Genomic DNA, 24,234 nt, shown 5'->3' on the forward strand with positions numbered 1-24,234 from the left:
TTCAAGGAGACAGAGTAGCATAATAATTTAGGGCTATGTTTCTCAAAGTACCACTCTGTGAAGCTATTACGAGCTTGTGCCAAAATGTACATTAACACTTTGCTCCCTTCATCAAGAAAGTCTTGCTGTTGAAAGACTTTCTATTGGAAGCTATTGAAAACAAAATGTTGATTGAATAAAAGTGTGTTTAGTGTCCCTTTCATGCTTCTTATCTTGTCTTGAATTGATAACAAGTTTGCTTATCAGCAGCTTGTCTTTGGATCATATTGAGTAACAAATGGTTAAGAGTGAAAACTCTGGAATCAAACTGCCTGCATTGAAATCCTAGTTTTACCCATTTTCACCAAGATGACCTTGAGAAATTCTGAACCTTGGTTTCTTTGACTCCATAATATGATGATAATTTTCCTATTTTTTTGAGTTCTGAAAATTAAATAGGAAAATATATGATAGCACTTAACAGAGAGATCAGCACATTATAAACACTCCGTAAATAATATTATTGCTATTAATAATTAATGAGATTTTTTTCAACTGGCACAGTTTAGGGGTAGCATCTCAGAAGCTGTGGTGGCAAAGGGGCATTAAATGCCATTTACAGAATGTTATCATACCTTCAGTGAATCAGCTCCTTGAAGTAGTGTTTTAAATTTTCAGAAGAACTTTTAAAGATATTTTGTTTTTAAAAACTGGCTGTGAAAAGCTCGGACTACATTTGAGTAAAGGCAGGAAGCAGTACCATTTGTTGAGCACCTACTATCAGCCAGCCACTCTGCCAAATACTTTTCTGTATATTACTTTACTTAATTCATATAAGCACCTTGCCATAGTGGATCCAAGCATTGACTTTGGAGCAGACTGCTTCAGTTTTTCCCTTGTTCTGCTACATTCTTACTGTGTGACAGACATTGGGCAGTTTTCTTAACCTGTTTGTGTCTTGGTTTCCTCATCTGTAAAATGAGGTTAATAAAAGTACCTATGTAATAAAGCTGTAGTGAAAATTAAGGAGTTAATATATTTAAAATACTTACAATTAAGTTTAGAAACCATTGGCTGCTATTAGTAGTAGCAGTATAACAGAAGCTCGCCTATAGTCATACATCTAATCAGTGGCAAGGTCTTGATTTGAACCCACTTCTTTTCCTTCAAATTCTTAATTCCCTCTAACTGGTTCTCCACACTGCTATTTGTATGATCTTTCTAGAATGGAAATATGATCGTGTCACTCCCATGCTAAAGTTCTTCCATGGCCTCCCATTCCTTTAAGATCAAAATAAAAGTTCCTCACATGTCTTGCTAGGTGCTCCATTGTGCGGGCTTGTCTTTCTTGCCTTAACTCACACTTCCCTTTCCTCCTTCTATCTCCAGTTGCACTGACTTTGTTTTTTTGTCTTTTCCCACCTCAGGACCTTTGCATATGCTCTCTAACGCCTGGAATACTTTTTCCCCTTCAGCTAATCAACCCCTATTTTTTTCTTAGGCTTTATTTTGAATGTCACTTCTTCAGAGAACCTCTTTAATTTAGGTCTTTACGTTATATATTTAGGAGAAGTAAAGAGTAAAAAACTTCCCTTTTATAATGCTAATTCCTTACCCTCATAATTACTTGACTATTACTAGACTCTAAGATCTGTGAGGCAGGGACTATTTCTGTCTTTATCAGCAGGCGTGCTAAGACCTTGCACAGTACGTGACACATTGTGGGCACTGGATGAATACTTGTTGCCTTGGATTTAGTTCCAATAGGCATAAACATAAATTCCTAGTATAACAGAATGAACAATGTGCTGCTTTTTGCCTCTTTGCTTTTTCTTTGCTCCAAATAGTGCAGAGCATAAAGAAATGTTCACTTTTAGCAATTCACTTCTTTGGATTGATTGAGGTTTTCAGACCATTATATCAGGTATTCTTGCTGCCCAGCTTTTCAGAGATAAAATGATCTTCTTTTCTTCTGATTTTCATTTTATCTTGATCCATTTTTCCTTTAGGAGTTGGGAATAGGGCTCTGACCTTGAGATGGAACTGGGCAAGGGAGCTGTGTGCTAGCTTTTGTTCTATAAATGGTCTGCATCGCTGCAGCTGCAGCTCACCCAGAGGAGGAGAGGAAGAAGCCTTTCCTGTGGGTCCTTTAATTTTCCTGTCTCCCTAGCCGAGCAGCTGTCTGAAGAGAGGGAAATCTTACTTATCTGGGTGCAGCTTCCAAGCCTGAAGCTGACCAGCTCTTGTTCTCTGTGGAGAGCAAAAGCATCATTCTCTGTAAGGCTGCTCTTTGCTTTTTTTAAAAAATCCACTTACATTTTTCAAATGGAGGTATAACGTATGTAGTAGAGTCCACAGACTCTAAGTTCCCTAGCATCCTAGCAGGCCCCCTTGTGTCCTATCCCAGCAGTACTCCTCAAAAGCAGCACTATTTTGTCATGTTAGGTTGACTCTTGAAATTCAACTACTTCATTTCTTCTCTTCTGTTTTCCTATCTGATCATCCAAATAATGTTTATTGCAGAAAACTGGGGAAGTACAGAAATATGTAGATACTAAAGAAAAATATCCTTTACTCTTGTGACTTAAAGGTCTATTCTACTTTAAAATGACTAGAGTTCCCAGTATTTTTTTTTAATCAAACTATGTCTGATTTTTCTATTGGTTCTCTTTGAGGGCCTCAAGGCTCCTTGCCTTTGTAGACTGCCTTCTTTTGGAATGCCCTCCAGGCAAACATCTATGTTCATTCTTTACATCTTGATAAAGCACTGCCTCACCTATGAAGCCTTCCCCAGGCTCTCCCCCTTTTCTCCCTCTTGTCTCTGTAATATTTGGTATATACCTATATTGCCTTTGTCTTCCTATAGTGCAAATGTTTGTGTACTTACCTGTCTCCAAAATATTCTTAGCAAGCTCCTTGAAAGCATAAACTGCATTGTGCCCATCAGACCGCCTAGGACAGAACAGAATCTCAGTAAATGTTTGTTGAATAAGTGAATGAATAAATAAACAAATCAATGAAATCTTGCTGAAGTATTGTTGAAGAATAAAATGCATGCTCCGTGGTAGGAATGAACAAGTCCCACTTTATTCAGTCTTATCTGTGGAATGTCAAAAAAGAAAAAGAACATTTTAGAAGCTGTTTACTTTTCTGAAAGCTCTTACATAATTACTTTATTTGATTTTCATAACAAGTTTATGAATGTGCCCGCCTCCCCATTTGTGGCCATGCCATGCAGTATGTGGGATCTTAGTTCTCTGACTGGGGTTTGAACCCATGTCCCCTGCAATGGAAGTGTGGAGTCCTAACCACTAGACTGCCAGGGAAGTCCCTGATTTTTTTATAAAGAAGTTATTGCCAAGTGTAAATTTGAAGTGATCAGAGATTGTGCTATAAAGTGGAAGAGGTTGTTATTTAGGGCAGCTTACCTGGAAGTTTGCAATACCTAGCATTTACTCACTGTTGTAAGGGCAAGGGAATTGGCATTTGTACGCATAGTATGCTAGGCAAATTACTTACATAATCTTATTTAACTGGGGCGGCGGCCTTACAAATAGCTGTGAAAAGAAGAGAAGCGAAAAGGAAAGATATAAGCATCTGAATGCAGAGTTCCAAAGAATAGCAAGGAGAGATAAGAAAGCCTTCCTCACCGATCAATGCAAAGAAATAGAGGAAAAGAACAGAATGGGAAAGACTAGAGATCTCTTCAAGAAAATTAGAAATACCAAGGGAACATTTGATGCAAAGATGGGCTCAGTAAAGGACAGAAATGGTATGGACCTAACAGAAGCAGAAGATATTAAGAAGAGGTGGCAAGAATACACAGAAGAACTGTACAAAAAAGATCTTCACAACCAAGATAATCATGATGGTGTGATCACTCACCTAGAGCCAGACATCCTGGAATGTGAAGTCAAGTGGGCCTTAGAAAGCATCATTACAAACCAAGCTAGTGGAGGTGATGGAATCCCAGTTGAGCTATTTCATATCCTTAAAGATTATGCTGTGAAAGTGCTGCACTCAATATGCCAGCAAATTTGGAAAACTCAGCAGTGGCCACAGGACTGAAAAACGTCAGTTTTCATTCCAATCCCAAAGAAAGGTTATGCTGAAGAATGCTCAAACTACCGCACAATTGCACTCATCTCACATGCTAGTAAAATAATGCTAAAAATTCTCCAAGCCAGGCTTCGCCAGTATGTGAACCGTGAACTTCCAGATGTTCAAGCTGGTTTTAGAAAAGGCAGAGGAACCAGAGATCAAATTGCCAACATCCGCTGGATCATCAAAAAAGCAAGAGAGTTCCAGAAAAACATCTATTTCTGCTTTACTGACTATGCCAAAGCCTTTGACTGTGTGGATCACAAGAAACTGGAAAATTCTGAAAGAGATGGGAATACCAGACCACCTGACCTGCCTCTTGAGAAACGCGTATGCAGGTCAGGAAGCAACAGTTAGAACTAGACATGGAACAACAGACTGGTTCCAAATAGGAAAAGGAGTACGTCAAGGCTGTATATTGTCACCCTGCTTATTTAACTTCTATGCAGAGTACATCATGAGAAATGCTGGGCTGGAAGAAGCGCAAGCTGTAATCAAGATTGCTGGGAGAAATATCAATAACCTCAGATATGCAGATGACACCACCCTTATGGCAGAAAGTGAAGAGGAATTAAAAAGCGTCTTGATGAAAGTGAAAGAGGAGATTGAAAAATTTGGCTTAAAGCTCAACATTCAGAAAACTTAAGATCATGGCATCTGGTCCCATCACTTCATAGGAAATAGATGGGAAACAGTGTCAGACTTTATTTTTTGGGGCTCCAAAATCACTGCAGATGGTGATTGCAGCCATGAAATTAAAAGACACTTACTCCTTGGAAGGAAAGTTATGACCAACCTAGATAGCATATTCAAAAGCAGAGACATTACTTTGTCAACAGAGGTCCATTTAGTCAAGGCTATGGTTTTTCCAGTGGTCATGTATGGATGTGAGAGTTGGACTGTGAAGAAAGCTGAGTGCTGAAGAATTGATGCTTTTGAACTGTGTTGTTGGAGAAGACTCTTGAGAGTCCCTTGGACTGCAAGGAGATTCAACCAGTCCATCCTAAAGGAGATCAGTCCTGGTGTTCATTGGAAGGACTGATGCTAAAGCTGAAACTCCAATACTTTTGCCATCTCTTGCGAAGAATTGACTCATTGGAAAAGACTGTGATGCTGGGAGGGATTGGGGGCAGGAGGAGAAGGGGACGACAGAGGATGAGATGGCTGGATGGCATCACCGACTCAATGGTCATGAGTTTGAGTGAACTCCGGGAGTTGGTGATGGACAGGGAGGCCTGGCGTGCTGCCATTCATGGGGTCGCAAAGAGTTGGACACGACTGAGTGACTGAACTGAACTGAACTGAAAACCCTATGAACTAGGTATTATTATCTTCACTTAGTAGCTGAAGAAACAAAGACCCAGAGAGCTGAATTAATTTGTCCAAGGTCAAATAGGGAATAAGTGGCAGAGCCAACATTTAAATCCAGTACTGACTCTCATGTTTCCAAAACACTTTCTATTACACCAGACTTCTTTTTGTAGCAGTCCATCTGTAGAGGGTCATGCTTCTTTCTCTTAATTCATGAAGTTTGTGTAGCATGAAATTTCAGCAATCCTACTGTTGTTATTAGTATTCCATTTGAGTATTCAGTTTGAGGAACTTTTTGATAAGATGAACACAATACTAATATCATATTTCTGTGTAGTCATCAGTTCTATCTCATCACCTTATCTGATTCTCATAATTGTCTATTGATATAAACCTGGATGGTAGTCCCCATTATACATGAAGAAACTGAGTCCAGGAAGGGGAAGGGACTTGCCTAAGTAAATATTGCTAATAAGTGGCAGGGCTAAGACGTGACCCCAAGTCCAGCAGTCTTTTCATTGTGGTATATAGATCTACTGAAGCTGATTATAGTGAGCATAGATTACAACAATGTTTCTCAACCTGGAGACATTTAACAATGTCTGGAGATAGTTCTAATTGTTATCACTTTGGGGGTACTACTAGCATTTGCTGGATATAGAGGTTAGGGATGCATAGGCCAGCCCCCACAACAAGAATTACCTGTTCTAAAGGGTCAATAGTGCTGACATTAAGAAATCCTGCTGTAGAACTGGAGCAGGGGACTCCCTTGGTGGTCCAGTGATTAAGACTCTGTGCTTCCAATGCAGGGTACATGGGTTTCGTCTCTGGTCAGAGAACTAAGATCTCACGTGCCTCACAGCATGGCCAAATTTTAAAAAAATAAATAAATAAGTAAAATAAAAATACAACTGGAGCAGGATTGGATTTCATGCCTCATTTCTTCAGAAGAGATGAAATACCCAAGGTTAGCCTCCAGAGTATACCTAGTGGTGAGCTTAATTCTTTTAGAACTGGCTATTATTTAGTAGCAGCAAATACTTATTAATCACCAGGCTTTACTCAGAGTGTTATGTTAAGCATGACTAGGGATGCATAAAAGTATTAGACGTGGTCTATCCCTTCACGGAGTGTAAAGACTTCTGGAGAAGGTGTAAGAGGATCTGGTTACTTTGCCCCTGGCTGCAGATAGACAGCCCAAGGTTGCAGGAGCTACTGCATGCAGTGGTGGCTGCACTCAGGGACTACCCTGACTGAAGTGGTGTGGCTGGTTTAAAGGAACCCTCCCAATAGCTGACTTTTCCTTCCCACAGTTATGCGATGCCCACCAAAACCATGGAGGTGTTGCAGCTTCAGGACCAAGGCAACAAAATGTTACTGGACTCAGTTCTTACCACCCATGAGCGAGTAGTTCAGGTAGGTACTCTGGAAGAAACTTGAAATGTCTCTACCTCTCCTGGTTCTTTCTTGGTTGAGTTTCAAACCTGATATCCAGTTGTCTACTGGGTTTCTCCACCAAGATGTTCAACAGGTGCCCTACACTCGTGAATGCAAGACTAATTGTAGGAGGACTGTTTTTTTCCCTATAATCCTCCTCACCTTTGAACTTAATTCTTGACCCTTCTTTGTCCTTGGGTATCCATTCATTCTCCAGATTCTATGGTTTCTACCCCTAAAAACCTTTGAGATCCATCCACTTTGCTTTACACTCATGTCAATGTGATCATGTCATTTTCCCATATAGACCCCCTCAGTGGCTTCCCTTTAACTCTGTATCCATTAGCAGTCACTCCTTTTTCCCCATTCCCCTAGCTCCTGGCAACCACTAATCTACTTTCCATTTCTGTGGTTTTACCTCTTGTAGACACTTCTTCAAATGAAATTATATAATATGTGGCCTTTTATATCTAGCTTCTTTCATGTAGCATAGTGTTTTCAAGGTCCACCCATGTTGTAGTAGTAGCACATATCAATACTTCATTCCTTTTTTCTGCCAAGTAATATTCCAACACATGGACTTCACCCTTTTTGATCCACTCAAGAAATGTATCAGGAAGATAACCAGCAGGATGTTAAGGTAGTAACACTCTAAATCTATGTTAAATTTTTAAATGATTAAAGTACTTACAATCTTGGTTCTTTAAATGTTATCAGGAATAAATTATTTGAGCTTCATTTTATGACAGATCTAACTTGCCACCAAGGCCCACAGGATAAAGTTTGAACTCTTTTGATTAGCACCTAAGTAGCTTCATGATTCTTCTCCAGCTTTTCCTCTTCACACCTTCATTCGTTCCAGTCACACATGGAACTAGTTTTAATTCCCTACTACTGTGCTTTTCCTTAGTACTGTGCTATTCCTTCACATTTTACTGAATATTATTTCCTCTGCCTTAAAAAAAAAACCAACTCCACACTACAGTTGAATTCTCCCAATTTACCCTTGTTTTTCAAGACTCCAGCCAGATGTTACCTCTTTTGGAAGCTCTTTTTTTTAAACCTCCCTGATGGGGTTAGGTAGATGTTTCTCTTCTGGGTTCTGCCTTCCCCCTACATGCCTTTCTTCCAATACATCTGATTTATCTTTGGATTCTCAGCACAGGGTCTGATGACAATCAGGTGGTGGGTGGTCTATGTGGTTAAACTTGAGTTGACTCAGAAAGTCATCCTGGACTTAACCTCTTAATCCAGTTATGACATTCATTGCCTACAAGAGCAGATATTGGTGGGGGCGGGGAAGAGCAGATACTGGCCATGACCATCTCAGTAATCAGACAACTTGGCAGATCAGCAAGAGAAATCGAAATCCTGTGAAGTCTGAGCTCCAAAATCAGCTCTGGGTGTTAATCCTTCACCCAAAGGCCCTCAGGCTCTACTGGAGCTGACATTTGAGCCCTTGCCCTTTCTGCCCAACCACCTAACTTTCAGTGACTCTCTTCAAGCATCTTCTTTTCTTTTGCAGATCAGCGGTTTGAATGCTACGTTTGCAGAGATTTTCTTGGAAATAATCCAAAGCAATCTTCCTGAAGGAGTCAAATTGTCGGTGAGGGAGGTAGGTGCTAATTTGAGAAGAGGCCCACTGATGGGCTCAAAATATGGATAAGAAAATCTGGACTGGCTGACTTTAGAAACAAAAAAGGCATGTAGATAACTTAACCCAGATAATAATCAGGAAAGGTGTGCAGGCTGCTTTACCGTGATTATTAGTCTGACTATTCCAGTGCATCAGGGATCATACTTCATAGACCATGAAAGCTGAACTCTGTCAGAGCATCCTGATGTTAGGGGTAGCCCATTATACCCCCAAATTCCCTCCCTTGAGGCAGCTGTATAGCAGAAAGAATATGATTTAAGGTCACATGCAGTGTAAGTAATCAGAACACAAATAGGCATGGAGGAAGTCCAATTCAAATTTGAGTCCTTGATACCTAATATAAGTCTGGTACATAGTATGTGTGTGCATGCTAAGTCGCTTCAGTCACGTCAGACTCTTTGCAACACTGTTACTGTTGCCTGCCAGGCTCCTCTGTCCATGTGGATTCTCCAGGCAAGAATACTGGAAGTGGACTGCTGTGCCCTCCTCCGGGGGATCTTCCCAACCCAGGGATCGCACCCTGGTACATAGTAGCTACTCAGTAAAAGTTAGTTGAATCCAAATAATTTTCTACAGAGCTGGCTGATGTAGCCTTTTCTGACGCTGGGCGTATCTGAATGACTCTGTAGTAATTCCCTCTTATTTTCTTTTTCTTCTCCACAGCACACTGAAGAAGACTTCAAGGGAAGGTTCAAAGCTCGGCCAGAACTGGAAGAACTGTTAGCCAAGTTGAACTAGCTCGTTGCAGACCCTTTCATGCCTTTCAGCACTGGTGATGTTAGTGGCAAGGGGAAGAGCTTCCTGGGTGGCCAGAGTTGAGCAGGAGACCCTGACTCTCAACATCATAAGTACTCATCTCCACTGCAAGGAGTATCACCTCTCCTTGCTTACCAATTGTCAACGCTTTTCTTTGAGCCAACCCTGGGTATCCTCCGTCTAATAAAAAGCTGCTGCTGATGGATGTGTGTATGTATGTGAGAAGTCATTCCATCCTGTGGAGTATCTTTAACTAAGGGATTGGATTTCTCTTTGCCTGGTGCTTTAGCACACAAGTGTGTTCCCCTTCAGAATTTCTCCAATTAAGAGTGAACTCATCCTTTAAATGGCAACCCACTCCAGTGTTCTTGCTTGGAGAATCCCAGGGATGGGGGAGCCTGTTGGGCTGCCGTCTCTGGGGTTGCACAGAGTCGGACACGACTGAAGCGACTTAGCAGCAGCAGCAGCATCCTTTAAATCAACCTGGCATGGAGTCCTTTTAATGAGGCAGACAATCATAAATAAAACTCTCCATGGATAAAAGGCACAGGGAGGGAGATTTTGTATATGAAAAAACCCTCCAGATAGAATCAGGGTCTGTTTATAAGTGAAAAAAAAAATTACCTTGTGGGGTAGTGAGTGACGTGTCATAAGTATGCAGGTAGATGTTATGTAACTGCAAATTAGGGTTGCCTGGAATAAGTTTAAGCAAAGAATAAAAGGTTGATCTTGGTCAGGTGTCAGGAAATTGCACCCTGTGAGCCAAATCCCATCAATTGCCTATTTGCTTTTTAAAAATAATTTATTGAGGTGACATTCACGTGTCACAAAAATAACCATTTGAAAGTGAGTAATTGCATGGTATTTAATACATTTGCAGTGTTGTGCAACCTCTATCCAGTTCCAAAACCCTATTTTAAACCCCCATAGACAAAGGTTTATGGGAACAGAGCCCTGCTTATTCATTTATATATTGTCTGTGGCTGCTTTTATGTTGCCATGGCAGAGTTGAGTCACTGTGACAAAGACGGTTAAGCTAAAACATTTGTACATGGCCCTTTATAAAAATAGTTTGTCAAACATGGATCTAAGTCATTGGTTTTCAAACTTAAGTATGCATCAGGATCACCTGCAAGGCTTTTAAGAACACGAATTACTGGACTCCATTCCCAGATTTTCTGATTTAGATCTTGAGCAAGGGTGCTGTTGCTGCTGATCAGAGTTGCCTCTTTGAGAACCACTAGCCTTAAGGGCTGGAGAAGGCAATGACAACCCACTCCAGTACTCTTGCCTGGGAAATCCCATGGATGGAGGAGCCTAGTAGGCTGCAGTCCATGGGGTCGCTAAGAGTTGGACAGGACTGAGCGACTTCACTTTTGCTTTTCACTTTCATGCATTGGAGAAGGAAATGGCAACCCACTCCAGTGTTCTTGCCTGGAGAATCCCAGGGACAGGGGAGCCTGGTGGGCTGCCATCTATGGGGTCGCACAGAGTTGGACACGACTGAAGCGACTTAGCAGCAGCAGCAGCCTTAAGGGGTTCCCTGGTGGCCTGCAATGTGGGAGACCCGGGTTCGATCCCTGAGTTGGGAAGATCCCCTGGAGAAGGAAATGGCAACCCACTCCAGTACTCTTGCCTGGAAAATTCCATGGACAGAGGAGCCTTGTAGGCTACAGCCCATGGGGTCACAAAGAGTCGGACACGACTGAGTGACTTCACATGTGTGTGCATGCAGATAGTAACCATGTGTGAAAATGTGTGACTGCATCTCACTCACATTTATTGAACTCTAATTATGCTCTATATACAGATTATCCTTGGGGTTGATGGTATTATTTCCAATTTTATAGGTGAATAAACTGGGGTTTGGAGAGCTGAATCGACATCCTAGGGTCACACAGCTAATAAGTGGCACACCTCTCCCCTCTGTTACCCACTACTTCTCTTGGATAACCTATACAGAGGTCTGGGAGAGCTTAGAGCACTCTTAGTATTGCATGTACTTTCCTGAAACTTTTCAGAAATTTTCAGCTCTGAAGTTATTTTGGTTTCTTTGACTTGGTTTCCAAAAGCAACAAGTGGAAACCCAGATTTCTTCTCAAGGTGTAACACTGGGGAGGGGTGTCAAGATAGCAGGTGCCCTCAATTAAAATGCTTTTCTGAATTCTAATTGAAGGTTCAGCAGGCCAGGACTTAGATGGGAACCCCACTGGGAGTATGGGTAGACTCTGCCAGGTAAAGACTGATATTTTGGTTGGAGAAGTAATCATTGCTGAGTTTCCTTTAGGGAAGATGAGAGAGCAGCAATAATGGATGAGTGTAAAGTTGGAGGATGTGTAGTGACTTGAAGATAAGGTGAATTAAACACATGTATACACACAGACGGGCTTCCCAGGTGGCACCAGTGGTAAAGAACCTGCCTGCCAATGCAGGAGACATAAGAGACAAGGGTTTGATCCCTGGGTTGGGACGATCCCCTGGAGGGCATGGCAACCCACTCCAGTATTCTTGCCTGGAGAACCCCTGTGGACAGAAGAGCCTGGGGGGCTACAGTCCATAGGGTCGCAGAGTTGGACACGACTGAAGCGACTTAGCACACAAGCGTACACACAGGCACACAGTGCCTCCATACCACACGGGCGATGGGCGAGTCATGTGGGCCCCATTTAGGAACGTGGAATACAGTGGTATTTTCCAGGTGCTCACCTTTCCTTGCTAATAATTTGTGAAAGCAAGACGCAAGGTTTCACAAATCGACAAGATACTAGAGCTGAGGGACTTGAGACCCAGCCAGCCTAACCTCTTTTATCCTGCAAGTGCAGGTTAGGGCCCAGGAAGGGCAGTGGTTTAGTTAAGGTGACAGGGCACCTCATCGGCAGACCTGGGAGCAGGATTCAGATCTCTTGATTCCCAGTCCATCTCTTTCCATTACATCATGAGGGATGAGTCAGGCTTCCCTCTTAAACAGGAGGCTTCTGGGTTCTGTCACCTTGGAGCTTTTGTGTCACTGACCTAGTTAGTGATTTATCCTCTCACCAGAGCCAAAGGGCTTTTGTTGTTCGTGATTAGTCTGCCCTGAAACAGATGAAAATTACTCATCATGCCTTATCCTGGTAAAAGGGACAGATACTCTGATTGCTAGAACCTCAGAATTAACAAAACAATTATGAGCTTCATTTGACTCTTTAGAGGGAAGTGAACTTCCCTAGGAATACATGGCAGTGAAATCAAATGAAATACAAGTCTCTGGGCTCTAGGCTGAAAATATTAATTCCTTCTCCTGCCTTCCCGAAAGAACCTATTATGAAGAAAAGAGGCAGACAAATCTGAGCTATTCTTAATTTCTACATTTATTAGTTTTGAGGCCTCAGGTGAGTTATTTTAATCTCATCAAACCTCAGTTTTCTGATGTATAAAATGGGGGTAATCCCTTTTAGGAACTTGAGATGGAGATAATGTATAAAATGGGCAAGCATGTGCTCAGTCAATGTTAGATTACCTTCCCATCTAAACTTCACTATACTTTTTAAAAAGATTATTTTTTCATTGAAGTATAATTTATATATCGTGAAACAAAGATCTTAAGTGTGTATATCTGATCAGTTTTGAAAATGCTGTCACCTATGAAACCTACACTTTTATTAAATTAAAGGACATTTCCATCCCCCAGAAAGTTCCCCTATATTCTTTGATAGTCATTCTTCCCCAGAAACAACCACTAATCTCATTTCTATTGCCATAGGTTAGTTTTGTCTAACAATATATAAATAGCATTGAGTATATACCCTTTTGTGTCTGACTTCATTCACTTACCCTGATGTCACTCATGTTGTTGCATGTAACTGTAGTTCATTCCTTTAGCATACTTTTAATTTGGACCCAGTTAGGGTTAAAATGTCTAGTACTGTTGCATAAACATGAGGGCTAGGCAGGAGAGAAGAAAGGAAAGGTCAATGGATTAGGAATCAGAGTAGCTGGGTTCTAGTTGTGGCTCTATCAATATATAATCTTTAAGATAATCCATTCTGGTTTTCATTTTACAGATGAGTTAACTGGCCCAGGAGGGAAAGAGACTTGTCCGAGGTCACTCACAGGGATAGCTTTAAGTCACTGGATTCCTGGTTCAGTACACATTGCTGAAATTTTTAGAAATGGATTCTTATGTGGATCAGTAACTTTCAAGGACAGAATGCCAAGGTTAAATGGGCAGTTTTCCTCATGAAGGTGGCGGATTCCTCAGCTTCATATGTTAGTCCTTTTCTTCTGGCTGAGGATGCCTTACTCCTCTCCCATCAAGCCAGCTGTGGATTCTGAAAGGATGTTTTTTAGCTGCAGAGAGAGAAATGGAATCTGGATATTTGGGGCATTCAGACACTGGAACAATGCTCACAGACCCCAGTCCTCACTGTTCTAGGATGTAAAATATATTCAGGGGAGGAAAGGCCTCTTGGGCATGCATGGGGCCTGTCTGGAACTAGAACTGCTGACAAGCACTACAGGTAGAAGCAGCCAACGTGTCTTGTACTTGTTCAATCTGTACTTTGATCTCTCTGTGCCATTTTTGTCTTCAAATGTCTGATCTCCCTGGAGAATTTGAAATGATTCATTTAGTTCTTATATTCCCCTTGGAGTAACTTGCATTCTCAGACATTTCAGATTTAGAGAATCAGCTTCACATTGAGACAGAGAAGCAAGGCTCTGCAAGAAGTCCAGGCTCTGAGGAGTGAAAACTCTTCAGAAGATAACTGCTACGGGTGTATAAGTGTACACCTGTGGCGGATTCATGTTGATGTATGGCAAAACCAATACAATATTGTAAAGTAAAAAAAAAAAGAAAATGCAAGTCAAACATTAAAAATAAAAGGCTTGAAAGGAAAAAAAAAAAAAGGTAACTGCTAGCAAAGGAAGGAATTCCACCCTCCCACCGCTTCCTCTGCCTGCTTCAAGTCCCTGCTGGAGCGGAGCGGGGAGCCCTACCCTTCCAAACAGTGGGGAAAGTACAGGGTTTCAGCCTGGACTCCCTCCAGTTCTCCTTGGATTTCTAAAGTCAGCAGCTCAGGACTTGGTCTGGCAACTTTACCTGAGGGAGGAAAGTGGGAGGAGTATCTGATTACTCATCTAGCAGAACACTTCGAAGTGCACCTTTGTACTGAGCACTGGCCACATCCTCAGCCAAGGACCTTGCAGGGAAGAGCCAAATCATGAGTCTGCCTTAGGCCTAGCCAACGGTGGCACCCAGCCAAAAGGTCTCTCTGCTCATCTGTGGCACCGAGCCTCTGTGCAGAGGTAGGTATAGAGTGCACAGGGACAGGCATGGACCACCCTAAACTCCAGCTCCATGGCTGTGGGCTGCAGAACTGACAGACTGAAAACACCATATTAATCTAGAACACTGTTGGCAACTTGCACTGGTTAATTTCCTTTTTATGGAGCACTAAAAAAAAGCAAAGTAGTATTTCCACAGTAAGTATGGTTACTTACTGTGTTAAGCACTGTGCTAGGCACGAGATGCTTGTGAGAGAGCACACAGTGGAGAATAACATAGGCTTAAGACATGCTTGGAGTCTCATCTGCAATCTGCCTTTTACTTCCTCCTCTGTAAAGGGGAGTTAGTAGTGTTATGAAGATTAAATGAGGTAATGTAACTCAGGACAGTGACTAGCACATAATAGTGATGATAATAGCTAACACTTAGTGAAGGTTTGGAGAAGGCAATGGCACCCCACTCCAGTACTCTTGCCTGGAAAATCCCATGGATGGAGGAGCCTGGTAGGCTGGAGTCCATGGGGCCACTAAGAGTCGGACATGACTGAGCGACTTCACTTTCACTTTTCACGCATTGGAGAAGGAAATGGCAACCCACTCCGGTGTTCTTGCCTGGAGAATCCCAGGGACGGGGGAGCCTGGTGGGCTGCCATCTATGGGGTCGAACAGAGTCGGACACGACTGAAGTGACTTAGCAGCAGTAGCAGTGAAGGTTTACTATGTGCCAGATGCTATTTCTAAGCTCTCTATCAATATTAACTCATTCTTTCAACAACCCTATGGAGAAGATCTACACTTAATTAGCTTTGATGCCTTTGAGGAAGGTATTACTAACTGCATTTTTACAGAAGAAAAAACAGATCCTCAGATGTTAAGTAGTTTGCCCGAAACTATACTGACCCCTAATCTGGTAAGTGGCAGAGTGGGATTGAAAGCAGCATATCATAGGGACTGAGAGCACAGACTCTGGAATCAGATAGCCAGGGTTAAACGCTCCACATATATTAGTTCTAATAGTTCAGTAAAAGCTAACTTTTATTACCAGGTATTCACATATTCCCCTTCATTTAATTCTCCTAGTGTGCCCATTAAATAGGAATCAGCCCCATTTATTATACTTAAGGAAAACAGGCTTGGGTGTCAATAGAGCCCTTTTTGCCCAAACACATTCTGTGACCCTCCCAGTGTTGGCTCTCTCTTAGGCTGGAATCCTTCCAAACCTGTTCCATCCACTTAGCTGGTGTGAAAGCCATTCCTCCTGCTGAGAAGGTTCTCCTACTCTTTCTCTCTGTTAGAATTCCCTGCCCCCCATGACCTATTATTTCTATTTTAATTATACAAATTAATAAATAGGTATGTTTCTTTTATTGTTTGTATAAGCAAATAGTCCTCACTGATGGAACTTTATACTGTGACCATTTATTAAACACATGCTGCAATGAAAGTAATAGTGTACACATTTTGTAAGATGTTTAAGAGGATTCCTAAAAGAGGAATTGCTTTTAAATATTTAAAATATTTGTAGATCTCACCAAATTGCCCTGAAAAAACTTTACTAATTTATGATCCCTACAATAGTGTGTATGTGTCTCTCTCCATCCCCAAGAACATTGGTCATTATAAATACTTTTAATTTTTGTCAACAGGATGACCTAATTGTACTTTTGTTTTTAAAATTTTTATTTTTCTAAGTGATGTAGAATATATTTACATTTTCCTATGTTTTGGGGGCATAGTTAACTTTGTTCACTTTTCAGTTGGGCTATTTGCTTTTTCTTACTGATTTCTAGGTACATTTTTTTGTTGTTGTTTTGGCTGTCCCAAGTGGCATGCAGCATTTTAGTTCCCTGACCAGGGATCAAATCTATGCCCCTGCAATGGAATCGTGGTGTCTTAACCACTGGACCACCAGGGAAATCCCTCTAGGTACTTTTTATTTGTCGCAGATTATAATCCTTTCTGCTATATATATTACAAATATGTAATGTTTACTTTGTCTTTAATAGTGTCAACTAACTCCCTTCTCTTTGAGATTCTTGCTGACAGATGTAGTTCACACTGCTACCTCTGATGACCCACAGCACAGCACACATGGCCCAACAGATTCATTCATCCTTTTATACACACACACACAGTCATCTCTTTCTGCTTGAAATGGGATTTTATGGTTCTTCAAACTTGAATTCCTCTTATCTTCTCCTTCCCAAATACCAACAGAAAGGCTCAAAGTAGTTTTAGGGCCTATTCTATTTCAGATTTGTGCTTCATATATATATATATATATACATATATATATATATATGTATATATATGCTCAAGAAATGTTTCTGATGATGATGAGAGCATATGTCCCTTTGCATTCCAGTTCTATAGCAATGGTCACCCTCTCAACTCCCTTCCCACTCCCAAATGTCAGAGACAAAATAATAGAATGGGTAATGCACTTCTATGGAGGAAAAATGGAAAGCAATGGCAACTGTTGTGAGCTGGAGTACTCATCCACCTAAAAGAAGAATCATTCATTCAGTTCCAGCAAATTGCTGTTAAAGTAGGAATATAAGCTTCATGTTAACAGATTCTCCAAACTTTTCAAAAACTGAAAATCTGTATGTTATGTTACATTACTTTTTAAACATCAAGTCAACACTATGGATTTCTTTGGTTGGGAGCATATTCAAATCAGACTCTGTATCTGTTAAAACAACAGAATCTGACATATGAGCGGCACTTACTATTTGTTTTCCCATTTGCCTTCTTCCTTCCATTAGACTGACTGAAATATCCAGAACAATTGATGAAAGATAAAGTCATGTGTATCATTATCAGAAATTAGTTGTTCTAGTGTTTTGTTTCTCTCTCAAACCAGACTAAAGCAATATGAAGGGAGATATATTTGCATTACATCAGTTTCCTACACAGTGCATGGCACATGAGGTCTCATAAACCTTGCTGTTTTTGAACCTATGACCAAATAAATGAAGAAATGATTAAGGGTAACCAATTTACCTTTAGATTGTGAATTTACTTTAAATGTCCATGTAATCAGCACAGTATTTGGCACACTGACCCAAGATGTAGCATAGGAGAGCATCCCTTAACCCCACTCTGTTTTACACAGCAAATACTGGTAAATATTTAATATTGATGATATAATATGGGTGAGGATGTGTGGGATCTCAATATGATAGCTCATGTCCAAACCCATGGCTGCCTGGCTCTCAGCCCCAGGCCCAAATACTATCCCCAAGTCTTACAGTTCTTGGCCCACACTTCCACTGTTCAGGATTTCTTTCTCCCATGATCTGTCTGGGTGCTAGTTTCTGCAGGGCCATCCTCTGGGCATAGTTGGTTTGGGGTCTCAGCGGTGGGTGCTGCTTTGCTCTTTCCGCCTCTGCAGTTCCTCCCGTCGCCTTGCCTGCTGTTCACTCATGCAGTCCCGGAAGGCCTGCACCTGTGGCTGGCACTGCCTCCAGTCCTGGTGCTGGGCCATGCACTCCTGCACTGCATAGTGGGAAGCAGCACAGCCTGAGCGGGAGATGAGCTGGTCCAGCGGGTCCTCTTCTTCATCCTCCTTCTTTACCTGTCGGGACCAGGCATGGCCTTGAGCTGACATCTTCTGGAGTCTCTAGAATATCAACGGGAGCAAGGTTAGAGTAGGGACATGATTATATACGTTCCTCTGTTATAAACAACACTGACCACTGCACTGTTATGGCCTATTTATGCCTATGTCTCCCCTCGGAGATTGTGAGCTATTTGAGGACAAATACTGGGTCTGATTCATCCTGGTACCCCAGCACCAGGCTTGCAAAATGGTCTCAACTGAACAGAATGAGATAAATAAAGTATGTGAGAATGCTCAGCACAGCACTAATAAGCTCAAATGGATTCTACTAATAGAATTGGAATTAGGTGAAATGTCACATTTCTGGGGAAGCTATCTCTTTTCTCCTATTGGAGAAGCAATCTTCTTTTCTCCAATTAGCCTTATTCTATGGCTGGAGAACAGAATTTAGTGCTTGAGAGAGTAACCATATATGGGTAGGGTTTGACATTTGTGAGAATGGAGAGTTGTGTGGAGAACAGAGAGCATACAAGGTACAGAGCAAGAACTAAGTTTGTGAGGTGTGAGAATACTTAATGTGAGGTGCACTTGCCCACATTGCCTTTCCACGATCACCTGCTTCAGAGCACCCAGCACAAGGTAGCATATAGAAGGAACTTAAGAGAAGTTTGAAGATAAATGACTCAGCCTTTGTACAAATTTAACCATGACAGGCTATAAATAAGCTAAGACTCCTTAATGCCTTTCCTGGGTCTCTGATTCATTTAACAAATTATCATTGAGTATCTATCATGTACCAAGCTCTATGCTAGAGTTGAGGATACAAGAGTGACCAAGACAGATACACTTCCTGCCTTCAAAGAGTTTATAATTAAGGTAAGTTAAAAGGCTGTTTACTTGTGTACAGTGTCTATAAACAGCTAAAATTGGGAAGACAGTGGAGACTACCTAAGCCAGACAAGGGGACAAACAGGCAGGGAAGCCTTCTTGCAGAAAGTGATTTCTAAACTGAGACTTGAAAGATGAAAAGGGAAGAGCCAGAGATGTAAAGAATATTTCTAGTCAGTGAAGAGCAAGGTGGGGATTTGAGACAGAATTTGACATGAGATGAACTGAAAGTTTTATATGACTGGAGAACAGAGTATGAGAACAGGAAAATTAATGAAAGTGATGAGTTGAGAAAGTATCTGATCATAGGAAGACCACATGTTAAGGTGTCAAGAGGGCAATGGGGAAGTCACAAAAAGGTTTTAAGAACTCTATGAAAGTGAAAGTGTTAATCGCTCAGCCTGTCTAGACTCTTTGATACCCCATGGACTGTAGCCTGTCAGGCTTCTCTGTCCATGGATTTCTCCAGGCAAGAATACTGGAGCAGGTTGCCATTTCCTTCTCCAGAGGATCTTCCTGACCCAGGGATTGAACCCAGGTCTCCTGCATTACAGGCAGATTCCTTACATTCTGAGAGCCACTGGGAAAGCCCAAAAACTCTAGAAGTGGAGTCGCTCAGTCGTGTCCGACTCTTAGCGACCCCATGGACTGCAGCCCACCAGGCTCCTCCGTCCATGGAATTTTCCAGGCAAGAGTACTGGAATGGGGTGCCACTGCCTCTCCTTTGAAAGAATGGGTAAGCAGAAAAACCCAGGCGGCCAAGTCACTTAAAACCTCCTCGACCACCTTCCGGAGAGGACGCATGCGCACTCGCGAGCTCGCGCTGTGCCCGCTAGGCTTCACCGCGTAAGATCGCGGCACACACTGCTCACCGAACAGGCAGACAAGAGGACTCGAACGCGCGCTGCTGCACAGCGGCGTCGGTTTTGCAGGCAGTTGTTACTCTACCGAATTACCCGGTAAACCTCCGGTCAGGAACCAGCTTCCTGCAAGGAGCGCGTGCGCACAGGAGAGGGGCGAGAAAGAGACTCCACCGCGTATTTTCATTCGCGGCTTTCGGGGTAGATCCCGCCCTTCGTTCTCGACGCAGGCTCTGTGGGGAATCCACTTCCGGGAGAGAGCGGAAGGGGCGGGCTGGTGGAGGCGGGTTAAGATGGCGGCACCTTTGAGGATTCAGAGCGACTGGGCCCAGGCTCTCAGGTGAATCCAGGTCCAGAACTGGGACATAGGAGGCGGGTAGCGGATGTTGCCTTTACGTTAAGGAGCGCCATCCCCGACCCAGGATGTCCATAGGAGTTGCCTCATCAATTGTTGAGGGAACCCTGGGCCTAGAAGAAGTCTCAAATCGACATGGTCATTGTTTTTCATTCTCGGAAGAGTTATGTATCCCAGGAAACACGTATGCGTCGTGTGATGGCAGAGGCAGAATAGGATCAATGAGTTGGAGAAAGATAGGAAAACTGAGAGGCAGGAAGACTCTTGGCCAACTAGTCATGGTCATTTAGCAAATATTTATCAGCTATTTCCAAAAGTCCCAGCAATCTGCATTACCAGGAGTCTTGGCATGCTTCGCGACCCCTAGTGATGTGTTAGTCATGTTGTGTGTAGTCCATGGGGTCGCAAAGAGTCGGACACGACTGAGCGACTTTCACTTCACTTCACTTCACAGGTCTTTTCAAGGAACAGTGTAACGCCTACCATGTTCAGACTCTGACCTAAATAGATGCTCGGCGGAGTTCAGATGTGTACTCTAAACTTAAGGGGTGGTTCTTGCCTTCGAGACGCTTACAGCTTAATTGGAACGAACAGCAAACCATTCATTTATTTATTATGGATCATATACTGTGCAAGTTATTTTGCTAGGCACCAGAATGAGTACAGCGGTACCGAGATGTTCAGCCGCTAAGTCGTGTCTGCCGTGGACTGTAGCCGGCCAAGCTCTTCTGTCCTTGGGATTTCCAAGGCAAAAATACTGGAGTGGGTTGCCTTTTCCTTCTCCAACAGCAGTGCCATGAATGGCAACTATTATACTAATAGGTTTTTTAAATGGAAACAATGGTGAAGATGAATGAATTATAAGTCTCCTGCATTTAAGAAACTTATGCCTCACTAGCGGAGAAGGCAATGGCACCCAACTCCAGTACTCTTGCCTGGAAAATCCCATGGACGGAGGAGCCTGGTAGGCTGCAGTCCATGGAGTCGCTAAGAGTCGGACCCGACTGAGTGACTTCACTTTCACTTTTAACTTTCATGCATTGGAGAAGGAAATGGCAACCCACTCCAGTGTTCTTGCCTGGAGAATCCCAGGGTCGGTGGAGCCTGGTGGGCTGCCATCTATGGGGTCGCACAGAGTTGGACACGACTGAAGCGACTTAGTAGTAGTAGTAGTAGTATGCCCTACTAGGTGGGCTGAAAATAAACCTTATTACTACAACACCAGATGTGTAATAGGAAGAATACTGACATTTATTGAGGACCACCTTTGAGAGAACACAAGTCCAGAATCAAGAAGTAAGTTGCCCAAGATTGTGCAACTAATAAGTATTTCATGATGAAGTACTTGAGCTTCACTTAACTAACAGGTCTATGCATTAAACACAATCCATAAATATTTCTTCAACCAATAAAATTTGTCTATGCCTGGATAAGGTATTAGACTGATTTGTGTAAGTGCTGTGGCTAAACTGGAAATTATATGTTCTTTCTCCCCTTCATCAATAACATCCATTTTGACGTTGAGTGAGTCTAATTAGGTTTTTGTTTCTCTTCATAGGAAGGACGAAGGGGAGGCCTGGCTGAGCTGTCACCCCCCAGGTAATATCCTTAAATCTGTATGCCTTCCCTTTAGAGAAAGAGGATTTACAACCCCTAGGAAAGAGCTTCCTACTTTCTCCTGGCCCAGACTACTTGAAGAGTGCTTCAATTAGTCTTGAGATGTGCTTCAACAGTCTTCAGATGTTCTTGACCATTCTGTGCTGTAAGGATGTCACTGCAACTCCTCCATTCTAGGGGAAAGTGAAAGTGAAGTCGCTCAGTCCTGTCTGACTCTAGCGACCCCATGGACTGCAGCCCACCAGGCTCCTCCGTCCATGGGATTTTCCAGGCAAGAGTACTGGAGTGGGTTGCCACTGCCTTCTCCGATTCTAGGGGAAGGGCTTCCAATTGGTGTTCCATTGGGAGCCACAGACATTTATGGAGACATTCCTGCTGCATCTTAATCAGTGTCTTTGCCATATGTTATTGTATTCTAAGCAGTTCTGTAGCTTCAGTTGTGACCTTCTTGATTATGATTCCTGGGTCTACAGCTCTAGTTCTGACCTCTGTTCATTTTCAAGTAGAAATTGAATAGTTAACCTGCTAAACATTTCTGGTTAAAACTCTCACTGCTGTTTTGAGCTTATCAGATAGATCCAAAATCTGAAGCTGAGTGCTTCCATTGTCAAACAGGTTTTCTTTCTAGATTTTCTCAGTTCTTAAGTTATCACTATTCTAGACATCAGAGTGAAAAACCTGGTACCTCACCCTACCATATACAGTTAGTTCCCAAGTCTTCCAAATTTTTCCTTTCAATGACATTCCTGTATTAGTCTCATCCATTTGTTTTCAGTTAGTGTGGTAACATTAAAATTTTTTTCCTTTTAAATTTGTAAGAAAGCTTTGTTTTGCTGATTATTTTTCATTTTCAGAGACCTTTGATATCTCTCCATAATAAGATATTCTAGGAGAAATAGAGTTTTAAACAGTTTTCTTTTGAGGAATTTGGTGCTGCATCAAAGAAAGGTGGTAGCTGGAGGTCTCAGAATCAAGGATTTTTGTCTTATTTTTAAAGATGGGAACTAATTGGAGAGCAATTAAAATACAGGTTATACATTCAAAATATTAATCTTTGTTTCATTTTAAAATGCTGTGCTTAGTCACTCAGTTGTGTCTGACTCTTTTCAACTCCATGGACTGTAGTCTGCCAGGCTCTTCTGTCCATGGGGATTCTCTAGGCAAGAATACTAGAGTGGATTGCCATGCCCTCCTCCAGGGGATCTTCCTGACCCAGGGACTGAACTCAGGTCTCCCACGTTGTAGGCAGATTCTTGACCATCTGAGCAACCAGGGAAGCCCTTATTTAAAAGTAAATAAATATATTTAAAAAAAAGAAAAATATATATAGGTTGTAGGTAGAAAAGAAGACTAACTGAAAAATCAGTATCTTAGATGAGAAAGAGATTGAATTAAGTCTAAAAGACTAAGGTGAAAGAAGGTGAGGGTAAGTGTAGATGTATTAATAGATACATGCATAAACATGGATATAGAAATGTGAAATTTTCTTATAGCTTCAATTTTCTTATAGCTGCAATTTTCTTTGTGATGTTGGAGTTAGGGTCAGCTTTTAAAGAAGAGAATCTTTTTGTTGTTGTTTTCCCCTGAAATAGCAGTTTTGTTGAAATAAAATATATGCTATCTATGTGCTAGATTTCAACCGTAACATGTAGGTACTATTAGGATTCTGATTTTTTTTTTTTTAAGATAACTGTATTCAAATATAATTCACATACAGTAAAGTTTATCTTTTTGAAGTGTACAATTCAGTGGGTTCTGGTATATTCATAGAGTTGTATGTCTGTCAGTAATTCTACACATTTTCATTACCTCTAAAAGAAACCTTATGCTGTTTAGCAGTTTCTCTGCATTCTACCCTCCTCCTAGCTCCTAGCAACCGCTAATTGACTCTCTGTGGATTTGCCTGTTTTGGACATCTCTTATAAATAGAGTCATAATATGTGGCATTTTGCACCTTTCATTTAGCATAACATTTTCAAGGTTCATCCATTTTGTGGCATTCATATGTTTTTATGGCCAAGTAATAGTCTATTGTAAGGACATAGCACATTTTTTGTATGTTCATCAGCTGATGAACATTTGAATTGTTTCCAGTTTTTGGCTGTTTTGAAGGAAGAAGGTTTTGATGATAGGCTAGGTATAGTGAGAATTGGCTGCTTTGGGAACAAAAGGGGCAAAAGGACTCCAAAACTATGCAGAGTTTGAAAACTGTGGTAAATTGTAGGGCTGCCAGTTTGCACAGTTGTGTCCTGTTCTGTATCTGCACTCAGCAGTCTATATGTAGAAATGTAGAAAGGTGAATGGTTAGATTAATCCCACTCTTGTTACCCAGACAAGATACCGAGACTGAGGTCATTTCAGTGACTTCGTAAATGTAGAGAGGTCACTGACAGTGCTGACAGGAGAATGGTAGAAATAATATACCAAAAGAGCCAGACTTGCT

General features: G+C 41.8%; 3 protein-coding genes across 6 annotated transcripts in view; 2 read left to right on the top strand and 1 right to left on the bottom strand.

Annotated features, from left to right (window-relative positions):
- MRPL48 (mitochondrial ribosomal protein L48) overlaps positions 1 to 9,446 on the top strand; it is a 54,965-nt gene extending 45,519 nt beyond the window's left edge. For both annotated transcript variants that reach the window (XM_019975713.2, XM_070803875.1), the window contains exons 6-8: positions 6,705 to 6,807; positions 8,354 to 8,443; positions 9,149 to 9,446. In XM_019975713.2, coding sequence (XP_019831272.2) covers positions 6,705 to 6,807; positions 8,354 to 8,443; positions 9,149 to 9,223 — 268 coding nt within the window. In that variant the 3' untranslated portion in view covers positions 9,224 to 9,446. The remainder of the gene's footprint in view (positions 1 to 6,704; positions 6,808 to 8,353; positions 8,444 to 9,148) is intronic.
- Positions 9,447 to 17,507: 8,061 nt separating this feature from the next.
- COA4 (cytochrome c oxidase assembly factor 4 homolog) lies at positions 17,508 to 20,019 on the bottom strand. Of its 2 annotated transcripts, none has more exons than XM_070803877.1 (2): positions 19,916 to 20,019; positions 17,508 to 18,131 (listed from the first exon to the last, which is right to left on the bottom strand). In XM_070803877.1, exon 2 carries the CDS (start codon positions 18,117 to 18,119, stop codon positions 17,865 to 17,867), a length of 255 nt encoding a protein of 84 aa, XP_070659978.1. In that variant the 5' UTR covers positions 18,120 to 18,131; positions 19,916 to 20,019; the 3' UTR covers positions 17,508 to 17,864. The 2 variants fall into 2 exon arrangements, with proteins under 2 accessions (XP_070659978.1, XP_019831021.1); XM_019975462.2 differs by having other exon boundaries at positions 19,832 to 19,981.
- A 17-nt stretch (positions 20,020 to 20,036) lies between these two features.
- Positions 20,037 to 24,234, top strand: part of PAAF1 (proteasomal ATPase associated factor 1) — a 40,390-nt gene continuing 36,192 nt past the window's right edge. Inside the window, exons 1-2 of one of the 2 annotated variants that reach the window (XM_019975457.2) lie at positions 20,037 to 20,159; positions 21,733 to 21,773. In XM_019975457.2, coding sequence (XP_019831016.2) covers positions 20,113 to 20,159; positions 21,733 to 21,773 — 88 coding nt within the window. In that variant the 5' untranslated portion in view covers positions 20,037 to 20,112. The remainder of the gene's footprint in view (positions 20,160 to 21,732; positions 21,774 to 24,234) is intronic. The other variant, XM_019975458.2, reaches the window with a different exon arrangement.

This window comes from Bos indicus, chromosome 15 (genome assembly GCF_029378745.1).
Source record: "Bos indicus isolate NIAB-ARS_2022 breed Sahiwal x Tharparkar chromosome 15, NIAB-ARS_B.indTharparkar_mat_pri_1.0, whole genome shotgun sequence".
Lineage (NCBI taxonomy): Eukaryota > Metazoa > Chordata > Mammalia > Artiodactyla > Bovidae > Bos > Bos indicus.

Bases quoted from the DNA above. Each gene is read 5' to 3' on its own strand.
- COA4 (XM_070803877.1), bottom strand. From the start codon at position 18,119: ATGTCAGCTCAAGGCCATGCCTGGTCCCGACAGGTAAAGAAGGAGGAT.